The following is a 14,103-nucleotide window of genomic DNA, read 5'->3' on the forward strand; positions in this document are numbered from 1 at the left end:
GCTTCTCGGCAGAACACTGTGTCCTCACTTAGGAGGACACTGGGAGTGGGATTATACATCACAACATTGTAATACATCAATTTCTTCCAAGGATTGGGTTATGTCCCATCCAGATGTGCTGGGACATAAACTTCCAGTGCCCTCCTTAGTGTAGATATCTCTCCCTTCTTCTGTCCCTGGTAGGTTTGGGGAAGATGGAGATGGAAGTGGCAATCAAACAGAGGCACTATTTTCCCCCCACTTTTATGATCCCCTCATTTTGATTATCCATAGCATCTTTGCTTAAAAATACGAATTGCTTGCCCTCAAAGGAGCGGCCACATCTGACACTTTTTCTGTTTCTGGATTGGCTTCATGCAGAGATGCAGCAGACAGCACTTTCTAAAGGAAGTTATGGTTCCACTGCATCTTCTCATTGAGTTAAATTCCATTGGGAGAGCCATGTTTGTCTGTCGCAGCAAACACACAAAAAAAGGAGTCTTGTGGCACCTTGAAGACAAAATAGATTTATTGCGACATAAGCTTTTGTAGATTTGACTGCATTTCCTCAGAATGCTTGAAGTGTGAGTTGGCACAGGGGAGAAAAGTGTGAAGCCTTGGGAATAATTAGGAAGCTGCTTTATACAAGTTCAGACTATTTGTTCACCTAGACCAATATATCTGATTGCCTGTATTTCTCCAGGGTCTTAAGCAGAAGTTTTCCCCTCACCTGCTACCCAATCTGTTTTAGTGATACTAGGGACTAAACCATGTGGCTTATCACTGAGTTTTGGTTTCATCTCATAGTTAAGTGGCTTGTAATTAAATTATTATCCAAGTACTCAAAATACAGAAAAGTGACAAAATGCAGCCCAGTGAAGGTTCACTGGAAAAAAGGCAAGGTCAGTCTGGGAATTAGATTGAATAAGAGGAGACCGAGATGGGAGATGATAACCATCTTTAAATATCTAAAGGGCTGTCACATGAAAGATGGAGCGACCTTGTTTTCTCCTGCTCTGGAGACCAGGATCCAAACCAACACATCCAAATTACAGGGAAGGAGATTCTGCCTAAACATCAAGAAGAACTTTCTGATGGTAAGAGCTGTTCAACAGTGGAGCAGACTCCCTCAGACCATGGTGGACTCTCCTTCATTGGAGGTTTTTAAGCAGAGGTTGGATGGCCATCTAAAATGGACATTCCTGCATTGTAGAGAGTTGAACTAGATGACCATTGGGGTCCTTTCCAAGATTCTATGAATCTTACAGAGAGGGAGTACACTGCATCTTTTGGATGTGACCAGTTTGGGAGCCTTTGGTCTATTTCTAATGGGTTCCTATTTTGCCATGGCTTTCAGATTAGCAATTATCAGACTGTTGGGCTCATCCTATTTGTCCTGTGATTTCTTCCAAACATCAGTCTGATTGACATTTGTTCTCATTCACGAGTAAACAGTGGGTTTCCCCAAGGAAATTGGTGGGACAAATCAAAACCTCTCGGACAAACCCTAAACCCAAGCATTGCTCATTTCAATTAGATGTGTCCTGCAGAAAACAGGAGGGCCTCATTCATCAATTGCCTTCTTTTGAATATTACTTTAGTAGTGACATTCAGTAGGTGTGGATACTCAGAGCTTTCCTTTTTATTGTGCCATGAAATATGGCAAATATTGTGACTGTATTATGTATAAGAGTTTTGCAGAAAAATGTTATTATTGAATACAGTGACAAAGGACTGAAGCTTTTTGTTTTAATGTTGCCAGTACAAACAGCCCTAAAATACAAACTACCTGACCCTGTTGAATGAATTATTGGCATTGTGGAAAGTCTCACTTCTCTCAGGTGGGACTCCCAGGTGTTTTTGCACATGATTGAAGCCTAAGATAATTATGATAATGAAGAATTAGATAGCCTTTCTCCATTTCTTTTTTTGGCAGTTGGTGTCAGGGAAGCTAGCTTCCCCTTTTATCTTTTTTGAACATTTCTTTAATTGAGAATGTATTTTAAAAGATTAAACTAAGATAAAATAAAAATGGCACACATGAATATTCAACATAAAACTTTTTGAGATACTTTGCTGCTACTAGTCTGAGGTCATATAGCTCCCAGCTTCTAGAGTTAATAATGGGTTAGCTACTGCTGTTCTTTTTTTTGAATAAGTAGACCTTTGAGGAGAATAAGGCACCACAAAACCAAGCATCCTTGATGGGCTTATATATTTCCCAATATATAAAAGTGGGCGTGGGAAGAAAACATCTCCTCAAGGTGCTCTCCTTTCCTCATTAGTATTTCACACGACCCTGTGAGGAATGGGGTTGTAGATACTATGAGGTGATTGAAATGCATTTGCACACATTATTATTATTATTATTATTATTATTATTAGTTGTTGTTGTTGTTGTTGTTGTTGTTGTTGTTGTTGTTGTTGTTGTTGTTGTTGTTGTTGTTGTTGTTGTTGTTGTTTTGCTGTTTCACATGGTCTAGGGTGTGAGCTCTGGCGCTGAAAACACCCAGTCTTTGACATCGAATATATTTTGCCCTTGGGTATCGCATGTGGCGATACCTTTGCTCCCCCCGAACCCCCTCAGTAGCAGCGTGAAAAGCCCGCCATTTCTCCATCCCGCCAAAACCCGGCGCTTTGTCCGCTAGCCAATGGGGTGTCCCCGCCAAGCCGCCCGCGCGACGCCCTGCACCCGCGAGGGAGGGAGCAACAAGGCTCGCGGCAGGGCTGTGAGGGGTGGGGGGACTCGGCGAGCGCGCACGCGCAAAGGGGTCTCTTTGGCTTCGCGCGCAGGGCGCCTTCCCCGGGTCGGCGAAAGTGGGCAGGAGCGGCGGCGGCGAAAGTAGCATCCTTTCCCTATGCTCGAAAGTCCGCGGCGGCGCTGCTCCTCCTCCTGCTCCTGCTCCTCGCCTCCTCCGCCACCAGCGCGCTTTGCACTTTCTTCCCCGCGACCCCATCCTTCGCAAGGCAAACTTTGATGGAGAATTTCACACCGCGCTGGAAAAATGCCTGTTATGAAAGGATTACTGGCACCTCAGAACACCTTCCTGGACACCATCGCCACTAGGTTTGACGGCACACGTAAGTCTCGCCCAGGCAAGGCGCGCCTCCGGGCAGCCAGAGGCGAGGCGCTTCTCGGGGCTTGCGGGGGAAACTCCATCCCGTCGCCGGCGCTGTTTTGGGGAAGGAGGGCTCGGGAAACGGCTTGGATCAAACTTTGCAGACTATTTCTTCGCAAGGGGTGGTGAATTCTCTCGTTTTTTAAAAGGAAAAAAAAAGGGGGGGTGCTTTCCCTTATTGCCCATTCAAACATCATTATGATTGTCACTTTAGAAACTTTGGGTATCCAAAGAGACTTTGCGATCAAAGATGATTTGATACCCCCCCCGCCCCGTTCCCCGTCCAATTTCTCCCTTGTGTGATCTGGTTTAAGATCTATTCGGAAAATCTCCTCGGAAGTAAGGGACCTGGATGGAGGTGGGAGGAACAGAAACAGGCAGACCTCGTTCTCAGAATGGAGCTTTGATTTTTAATGTAATTTTTTTTAAAAAAAAAATCTCTTTAAAAGCTTAATTCCGGTATGCCAGGTTGTGTATTGGCTGGGCAGCTGTTGTCTGAGGTTACTGAATGAAGTCTATATCCGTCCGATTAATGAATGAGTTTATTACGGCAGCCGGGAGAAAAAAGGGAGAAAGGTTAGCTTTTCAGGACCCTGGACAGATCCAATCGTTCTCACCCAGAAGTATAATCCTAGATTTCTCTCTGAAGGGTTGCGTGTGTCCCTGATGGCCTGTTTTTTCTTTTTTTAACGTTCCAGCTGTTCCTTGTGTTTGTGTGTGTGTTTAAAAAGGAAAAGAAAACCCAGTTAGAATACAATTTCCCTCCCTTCACAGAACACACATGGCCTTCCTGCTGCTTCTGTTAATCCCTGTTCAATGGTTCCCTTGTGATATATTGTATTCACATAGTAGGGGTGTGTGTGTTTGTGTATGGGGTGTGTGTATGTATAATTGAACACATGCACATGCGACAACACACACACAAATACACACCACCTGAAGGATTGATCCTGTTGGTAGACTTTCTTTTTTGGAAGAATGTTGCTATCTGCCCTGATAGAGGTAGAACTATTTAAATATTTAAATAAAAGGAGTACATAAGGATCATTCAGCAAAAGTTTATTAGCAGTGGGAGAATGTCAGTATTTCTGTGAAGTCTGTAGCTGCTTTTAGGGGGATTACCGTGAATCAGTTCTTTAAAGTGCTGACAATTCTTGGTTGTTGCTTCCACCCCACACCCCGTCTCCTATGAATATTGCGCTAGTCAAGACTCTGGTTCAATGCATCAGGGTGATACAGTTGCATCTTCTTAAACTGTAAGATGTTAATTATAGTCTATAGCTACAGTAATGACATATAATAAATCGTAATGCTGAATTAGATTGTGTCATACTCTGGGACCAGGTTAGTAGGATTAGATGAAAATGTTAGGCTTTCATTTTGGCATAAATTTTCCTGTTTTCCAGCTCTGTTCTGTGTTAGCAATTTCAAGTAATTTCAATTAAAAATAAATATCCAGGGCAGGTGTTTCATAGTGGAACATGGAACCAAGTGAAAGCAGAAGGATCCCACCCACCCCATCCCCACCCCCCTAAAGATGATGACGTATCTTCTAGGTTGACTTATGTTCAAGCATTTTTTTAACTATAGAAGTAAAATGTCATTTTGTTTAGCTTTTTAAAAAGACCCCTACAACAAACAACTTTTTATATGTAAATGGATAAAGAAATACACCCACCCTTGAGCTCAGTTGGACTTCTGATTTTTGGACTTCTAAAGGAATGCAGGTTACATCACAACCAAGCCAATTTGAAGTACATGTGGGGAAAGGATCTAAATTTGGGATAAATACAGCACTCTGTTGGGTTGTGGCAAAAGCTGCCAATCTTTCCTCAAACAAATTTCAATGTTATAATGTTATGTTCAAAGATGGCACATGACTGAGTCAAGACAAGCACATGCTTAACTCTGTCACTAAAATCAATGAGACTGATAAATACTCATTTTTAATAGACCATGTCCTTAAATATTGCACAGTACAATTTACATAAACTATTTTGTCCTGCAGACCCCTTTGAAAGTGATATTACGGTGTTATAAATGTTGAGCCCATGTTTTAACATAGCAACATTGACTGTAGCTAACATAGCTCCTTTTATTCTAAATCTTTGGGGAGGATATATTTTGTTGTCATCAGTAAGACTCTTATCCAGCAATACATCTTTAATCCTGTGGAGAATTAATTCTAATTCCGGGCAACAGTACAGGAAAGGATTCCTGATCATGTTGGGAAATATGTTTTGATTTATAAAGCACTCTCATTAAAGCATAAATATTGGGTTTTTTTTATCTATTTCATCTTTAATCATTGAAGTTTACATCTGACAGAGAATCTTGGCAGATTGAATCACCTCAAGTAAAAAAGAAAACTTTGCTTGGGTCTTTATATGCTTGTACTTAATCAATTTGGAGGGAGGCAAATTTCATCAACTGAAGTGCCTCCATAATAGTCTTCTAAGGGTCTTCTCTCAAACAGTGGCCAGAATTTGACTGGGAAGTTCACAAGCAGGGAATGATGCTTGCAGAAGTGACAGGCAACCATGTTTCTCTCTACTTTGCTTAGGAACACAGTGCAATTTGGATTTTAATTGAGAATTATTTGTACATGTTCATGATTTCCCAAACTGCATTCGTGGTACGCATGAATAACATGGGCAATGTTGTTATTCAGTGTCACAATGGCTAGGTTGAAGTATGCCTCTGAATACCACTTGCTGGGAATCAGAACTGGGCTAAGAGCTGCTGTATTGGGGTTCCTGCATGCAGGCTTCCCATAAGGCATCTGGGTTGACCAGTGTGAGAAGAGGATGCTGGACTAGATGGACTTTTAGCCTTATGCAGCCGTGCTCATCTAATGTTCTTATGCAGTTCTGTCACTCACCAGGTGCTACACCTGAGCAGTAGTATACATATCTCTCCAGATAATATTGGGAATTGGTGAGGAAAGGAGCATACTAGTCCTGTTGGAGGCACTGCTGCTATGGCAATCACTGAACACTATTAAAGAGGAGAAATAGGTTGTATTTCATCACTGGCATTTGTTCTGCAGTACAATGGATCCCTGTATAATGTTAGTGATAAATGCTCAAGCGTTTAAGCAAACATTATGAATTGAAACACCCCCTTTTCAACCTGATGGTTGCAGTTGACAAGAGACACAAAAATACAATTTAGGATGTCTTGCTTGAAATTAACTCCCTTCCCCAGTGATATGTGATTCAGAAAAGAGCAGATCTCGAATATTGGTCTCACTTGTAGCAAATGAAAGCAGCTGGGATATCAGCACAGTTGGCTATCTGAAGTGAAATTACTGAATAAATAACGACTCATGGATTGGTTTGGGTATTACCCTTCTGGAAGTATGTTGCATTTGCTTCATTACTGGCTATTACCAGCAGTTTATATGAATTTAAGTAGCCTTAAAGTACTCAAGCTGTAATCTTACACGTTTTACTTTAAAGTGCTCTTGTTTTTAATAGATGTTTTTATCTAAGAAAGTGTGCTTAGAATCGTAGCCTAATGCACTAACTTGGAAGTAAGCCACCTTAGAATCAATGGTACTTATACTGGAGTAAACATGATTGCTTACGATGGGGTTGCAAATCTTCAAGAGCACATTTTGAAATGCAAGTAACGAAGAAGTGGGGCAGCCTGAAGTCCCAAGGCCATATGCAGCTCTCAGCCAAATTCCATGTGAGTTGCCAGGAGTGAAATAGTGGGTGGAAGGGGTGGTAGAAGAAAGACAGAGAATGAGAAAGAGAGTCACTACTCACTTTTAGCTCTAGCCAAGTGGCTCCACCCATGTCCACCACCAGTACGCAGCTCTTGAAAAGTTACTTTTAACGAAATCTGACTACTAAAGGAAAAAAGTTTCCTCACCGGTGACATAATGGATGGGAATGCTTCTTGATGACTTCTTGATCCTCTTTAAACCTTTGTGGGACCCCCATGCTTTCCCCATTTCCATGGCAGCTGGGGTATAGCTTCCATCTCCCCAAGGACAGCAGCTTTTGTACTCATTGACCCATTGGCAGGGTGATGTACTTCCAGGGTGCTGTGCATTGGACACATTCATTCTGCCTCTTGGCTTTTCCTGACTGACAAGCAGTCCTTGGACTTCAGCAATTTCTTGAAATAATTGTCACCATCCGTTAAGCAAAGTCCCTCTACTAGTTAATTAGAAATAAGAGTAGCAGGAGAAAGAGATATGTATTCAGCAATGCAGGGGCAAAATAGGTAGTTGGGGGGGGGGAACCACCAGTGATTGCTTTTCTCATAAAATTTCTGCAGGGAGAAATGATTGTATATTTTTAAAGAAATCCTTCGGTGGTTTGTTTGTTTTTTGCTACATATATCTGCAATGTTTAAATATGTAATTACTAAAAGCATAGGAAAGGTAGTAAGGGCACAGTGAAACGTAACATAAACCAATACACATGTGATTAAAAGTGTTATCATAATGCTAATATGGTTGAATATACTGTTACACGCCTTCCCAATCTCTGCAGAGTAGTGCAAGATTCCAGAGGTATCAGAAACACTAATCTGGGTCTGTGTTTCCTTTTGGGACAATGAGGCACAGCAGAGATTGTCATGTCTTTATGATAGATGGTTTATTTACACATATATACAACCTGAATCTAGATGAACGGATTGCAGAGCATTCAAATCCCTCCTCTATAAGATTCAAGATTCCATTGGATTCAAGGAATAGCAAAAAGCCATGCTCTCTGTCTCTTTTGTTTCAGCCTGTCACCGTCGGTCCACATCGTGTTCTACCCATCATTCTCTGCTTCCCAAACTGCTTGCAAAACTGACACTTTTTTCCTGTTTGCTTACGTCATCTACCCTGAAACCCTCACAGCCAGAGGAGGGTTCCCTCACCTCCTTGTCCGGCAGTCCGGCACTCTCTCTTTATGGTTTCCTTGATGGGCCATTACTCTGCTTTGTTCCTTAATGGCTTACCCTCAGCTAGTCTTGCTAGGCTAGTCTGGCTTGTTAGCATAAACAAACCCCCGGAATTTCCATGTTTATCAGACTTTAATCAAGCCTTGATTAATTCTAACTCTTACCAATTTTAAGAATTACGGGTGCCTTGCACTCACATAATTCTGGCACCCCAACACATAACAATACAATTAACCTTTATCCTGTGGGAGTTCACGAGTTCTCTGACAATAGATGCCAAATTTGGAAGTGGTCTCAAATCAAGAAAAAGATAGGCTAGGAAAATGGAAACCAAAGGACAGTTTCCAATATGAGTTTTGGATTGCTGATAAGGGCGGTAAGCATTTCTGTGCAATCCTAATCCTGTATGTTGATGTCTGGGGACAGTGCGGATTAGGATTGTGTTCCTGTTTCCCCAGTTGCCTAGTGGAGAGGAACACAGCTGATTGAGGATAGGCAGGGAAAGGTGCTCTGCTGCACCTGCAGCCCTTGCTTCGCCGGAGTGATCAAAATGCTCCTTCTAGCAGGAGGTTCCCTAATGGAGCATTTCCTAGCAGGGTAATGTGCCAGAGGTTCTGGATCTCCTGGATCCCCCAAAAGGCCAGTCATTGGGCCCTTCTGCTACTGTTCCACACTCCTGCTCTCTAGCCCCATTTAGGATTGCTCCACCGACTTATGTGATTACAGTGGCACCTCGGGTTAAGAACTTAATTCGTTCTGTTCTGAAACTGTTCTTAACATGAGGTACCACTTTAGCTAATGGGGTCTCCCACTGCTGTCGTACCGCCGCCACGTGATTTCTGTTCTCATCCTGAAGCAAAGTTCTAAACCCAAGGTACTATTTCTGGGTTAGCAGAGTCTGTAACCTGAAGCGTCTGTAACCTGAGGTACCGCTGTATATATTTATTTACTTTAGAAAATTTGTTCTGCCTTTTTCTCTGTTCAGTGTGACCAAAGTTCACAATACCTGTAAAATATCAAGGTACAGTAGAATATAAGCAGGATAAAGTCAACATCAAGAGAACACCATCCCCCCCCCCCAAAAAAACCTCCCTCCAAACCATAAATCATGAAATTAAGTTACAAAAGCACAATGTAAAAAAAAAAAAAAGGTCTCACTTGTTTATAATGTGGTACAGAAGAAGCAGCCAACGCAGTGGACTCCTCATGTTTTGAACCACAACCCTCATCAGCTCCAGCCTACATGGCTAATGGTCAGGGACTATAGGAATTGTAGTCCAACAATATCGGGAGGCAGCCATGTTGGCTCCTCTTGGGGTTTAGAGCAAGCTTCTCTAGGAAGTGATTTCTACATTTAAGGCACCAGAGCATAGAAGGCCCTGATCAATGTGCAGAAATAATTAAATTTATGGACATGTAATAGAAAGAGAGGGTTGTATGGGAAAAGGTACTGAGGTACATTGGATTCAGGCCTTGTAAGGCTTTATATCCTATAACCACCACAATGTTGAATACCCAGAACTGGACAGGCAACCAGTGTGCTTTGAAAGGTCTTTTCTCTTGCAGATATTTTACATAGTCTTCAATGGCTCCTTTTTGTAAAGTGCACACCGAGTTCCATGCCCTCCCATTTGATACTGTTTGGGAGAGTGAGGGCAAAGCAATATATTATCATGTGTAAGAATAGCTTACAAGTTCCAGGATGAAATTATTACAAATGTTTAATAAAAGACATATACACCCAGGCCAATAGATTCTGAGAGTAATAAATTTACCTTTACATAAGAAAAGAAGAAATCTAATAAATTGCAGACACTTCAGGAAGATGAGATTTTGCTGGAAGAAGGTTTATATATGAATTTCAGTAAACTACGTAAGCTGCAAGTTCTGTTACTTCTTTCCATTGTGCAAAGAAAAAGATTAAAACAAAACAAGACAAAACCACCACCTCCTAGATTCTGGTTTCCAGCACTAGGTTGCACATTGATATGCAAGCTTTAAGATAGTTACATTACCAACACTGAGGGACCTATAACAAATGTTGCAGACCCAGAATGTTGGATAAGAACATGTACTGTGCATAGTTACACTCACGTGCCTGGTTCACATGGGGAATATGAAAAAGGAGGGCAAAGAGGCTGAGATAAGATGCAGTTAAAGTAGTGGGGAACAAGAGCCTTGGTGTTGGAAATGTAAAGTATGTAAAGTATGACTGTTGCTCTCTAGCAATGATTGGGGGGGGGGTCACAGTTTCAAAAGACATGAATGAAATAATTGTGTTATTTAGTTTAGAGTGAAATATGACCGTGCAATTTTAAACCACTTTCAAAAACTGGGTTACCCTGAAGATATCACTATAAAGGCAGGAAGAAAGGTTTTTAAAACAAACAAACAAACAACAGGTCAAACTGTTTGATGACATGATTTTGTTTATCTCCATGTTCGATTCTGCCTTAAGTCCACATCAAGTGTTCTCTTTAAACCTCTTTCTGAGGTTCCTGTAGCCTTGTTCCTGTCTCTCATCTGCTCCATCCTTTGCTCATCTGTTTGGATGGTATTCAGTTAAGTCTAACTCAGAGTACACCCATTAGTGTTAGTGAACCTAAGTGATGTATCTGCTCTGAGCAGGACTAGCAGTGAATACAACCCATTGTGGCCAATTGTTTCCCCTGCCCAGTCTTACTCTCTTCATGTTTCTGTCAGCATTTTGTTGGGTGCGGGGATAAAGGTAATTGCCTCTTTGAGAAACAGTTTCCCTCTCCATGGTCTTTCAGGCCCTTTGCTCAAAGACATGGTTGGGAACTACTGTAACCAGAAAAGGGAGTAGTTGTGTCGTTGCAGAGGAATATGGTGGCGGATTCTACATGGTCAGTAAATCTCATTAGATAAATTCTTTTCTGCAGACATTTTCTAGGCAATGGTGAGGGCTAGGAACATACTTCTAAAGTGACATTCTTAAACTCAGAAATATGAGATACCCAGTTTTGTGCAATGCTGATTTAAAGTAATGATCCGTGTACTGCTTGCAACATTGGCCTGGGCTGCACGCTAGTTTAAAGTGCGTTATGTAATAGTCAGAGAGTGCCCCAACCACTCCATCCTTCTGGCTGTTACAAAATGAAGACCATGGTAGTAAATTAAGCGTGTTAATAATGCATTGGGTAGGGGGCAAAATAATCCCTTCGTTGTAAATCTGTAACCTGCAATGTTCTGAATATACTGCTAAGATGTTTCTTTAGTTTATTAGATTCAGAGGGCTTGAAAAGAGAATGGAATCCACATTTAATGGAAAAGAAATGTTTTATATTCTGAATAAAATAGGTTACAGCATTTATCTTCTACAAATGGGGAAGAATTTTCCAAATACACCAATGAAGGGTTTTAGTTTTACGCCTGCACAACTGTACAGTTGGGATATTATTGTTGGAATGTTCCTACTCCCAGCCTGTGAAAAGTAGTGGAACTTGGCTATCAGACATTTTGAAAATGTGATAGTTTACAGTACATTCTTGCAGCCCAATGCCAGGTTCCAGGCATTGCAGTGGGTTGGACTAGATGACCCTTGGGTCCCTTCCAGCTTTACAATTCTAATATTTAATAAAAGGTCCTTACAACATAAAGCAATTTAGTCTCATATGATTAAGCAATTATAAATAAATGAGTCCCCCCTCCCCACTCTGAGAATAATGCACTCAGGTAAACTGGTTTGTGCAGATATTTTGGGGCAAGATACTTTGGTCATAACAACAGGCTACATCCAACTAAATCCTACTTAGGGTAGACCCTTTGAAATTAAAGTTTGGATTTTTAATTCATTTCAGTGAGTCTACTCTGAGTAGGACTAGCACCCAAGGCAACTCTGTGTGTGTTTGTGTGTGTGTGTTTAGGAGGGCAAACGAGGGCTTAGAGCAACTCTAAAAAGGATGGGACAGCTGCATATTCCTGCAATGCAGAGGGTTGGACTAGATGATCCTCAGGGTCCCTTCCAACCCTACAATACTATAATTCTAGGGCAGGAATGTCCAATATGTCAACCTGGTCCCTACCGTCCGCTAGTGGGCATTTCAGGATTCTAGGTGGGCGGTAGGAGATTCTATGGCACAAGCTAAATCCCCCTTCCATCGAGCACTGGTGGTTGGTAAGGAAATTTTAACATCAAGAAAGATGCATTAGTCAGCGGTAGGTATAAAAGGGTTGATTACCCCTGGTCTAGCCAGGGGCACTTGTTCTCTGGTTTTTATATTCTGAACCAGAGTATATTTGTTATGGGATGCGGGTGGCGCTGTGGGTTAAACCACAGAGCCTAGGGCTTGCCGATCAGAAGACCGGCGGTTCAAATCCCCGCAACAGGGTGAGCTCCCGTTGCTCGGTCCCTGCTCCTGCCAACCTAGCAGTTCAAAAGCACATCAAAGTGCAAGTAGATAAATAGGTACCGCTCCAGCGGGAAGGTAAACAGTGTTTCCATGTGCTGCTCTTGTTCGCCAGAAGTGGCTTAGTCATGCTGGCCACATGACCCGGAAGCTGTACCCCGGCTTCCTTGGCCAATAAAGTGAGATGAGCGCCGCAACCCCAGAGTCATCTGCAACTGGACCTAATGGTCAGGGGTCCCTTTACCTTTACCTATTTTTGTTTAGGAGTTGTCAGAAATCTGTTTTGGCTCTAAGTATTGTGAGAGATCAAAATAATTTTGGATACCGCCTGCACCGAAGAAGCAGGAAGAAGACATCTCTTAATATTGCTCCATTTGAGTATCATCCTTCATTTGAAAATGCAAAACTGTACAGGCATGTATCATCTATTTCAGTTAATTGCCATTGTGATTACTGCAGAAAGCATCTACTGTGTTCATGTCATTAACACTAACTGTAAAGCATCTGAAATGGAAACAAGTGCTAAAGTGATGGGAAATGGTCTTAAAATGAGCTATGTAGGAAAGGGGAAATGGAATCGCTTGACAAGTAACAGCTTCCACAAATGGATGCTACTAGTTTGCTAGCTACAAAAACAGTTGCATTCCTATACCATACATTTCCAACTGTATCTTGAAGAGCATCTTTTGGTCAAAGACTTGCTTGTTCTTACTTCAGTTCATCATCAATAAATTTCACTTTTCCCTGCTTCTGCCAAATTTGCTCTATCTTCTCGTTTAATAATGGAATGTTGGGTGGGGGGGATTTGTTGCTTATGTTTTTATCACCCAGAGATTCATTTTTAAAGAATGAAAGAAGTCCAACATTTCCCTGCTTATCTGGGGTGCGTTATCACAATGCAGTCCTGTTCTAATAATTTGTTACTGAAAGAAGGTAAAGAAAAGGGGAAACTTTTAACATATCTCTCCAAAGAGCTGAACCTGACTCTAGAAATCTGATTCACTAGAGAATAATTTGCTATGCTCCATAAGGGTACATAGCAATAACAGTTTCAGTTAATCACTCGCCACTGAAACCAAGAATTAGAGGCTAATTAGGGGGGGGGGTTCTTGTAAATATAGTTTGTTGTTGTTTTAATAGCACGGCAAACTTGTCTCTTCTCATGATATGCCTTGGGTAATTCTTTTCAGAGTTGGTTGGTGGTTTTGTTTTTTTTTTAAAAAAAGCATGAAACGTTTCCTGCAAGCCTTAGTCACACAATGGAAATCACAGCCAACAACTTATTGGGGCAAAAATATAAACCTTGCTATTCTTCTGGCACATTGCTACTGTCACCGTTGGGAAATTATGGTACTCAGCCCATTTTGATTTCTTGACAAGAGAATACAGAGTTTCCCCCAAGTTATTTTTGCTTGCATGTAATTAAAATACACATAATCATAACAATTACCCAAATGACAATATTTTTTCCTAGAAATTCAGTTAAGGATAAGAATTCATGCAAGGGCAGTCTTTAGTACTACAGTTGCTAGATTTCCAGTCATTAAAGCTTAACACATTATTGCTGATCACAGCAAAATGATTATCTTTTAATTTCCAAATTATTGTACTAGTTTGCGTGGTGGTTCAGTTTTTTACAGTTCATTTACCATGGCTAATCTGCGGCTTCCAGCAACAGTTTGTAAATGGCACAATTAAAAAAGAAGACACAATAAGAGAATAGATTG

At 41.4% G+C, this 14,103-nt stretch overlaps 1 protein-coding gene across 2 annotated transcripts in view; it reads left to right on the plus strand.

Annotated features, from left to right (window-relative positions):
- The first annotated feature begins 2,789 nt into the window (after positions 1-2,789).
- KCNH8 (potassium voltage-gated channel subfamily H member 8) overlaps positions 2,790-14,103 on the plus strand; it is a 150,512-nt gene continuing 139,198 nt past the window's right edge. For both annotated transcript variants that reach the window (XM_083467882.1, XM_083467883.1), the window contains exon 1: positions 2,790-3,060. In XM_083467882.1, coding sequence (XP_083324008.1) covers positions 2,985-3,060 — 76 coding nt within the window. In that variant the 5' untranslated portion in view covers positions 2,790-2,984. The remainder of the gene's footprint in view (positions 3,061-14,103) is intronic.

This window comes from Podarcis liolepis (assembly GCF_965112155.1).
Source record: "Podarcis liolepis genome assembly, chromosome: 12".
NCBI lineage: Eukaryota > Metazoa > Chordata > Lepidosauria > Squamata > Lacertidae > Podarcis > Podarcis liolepis.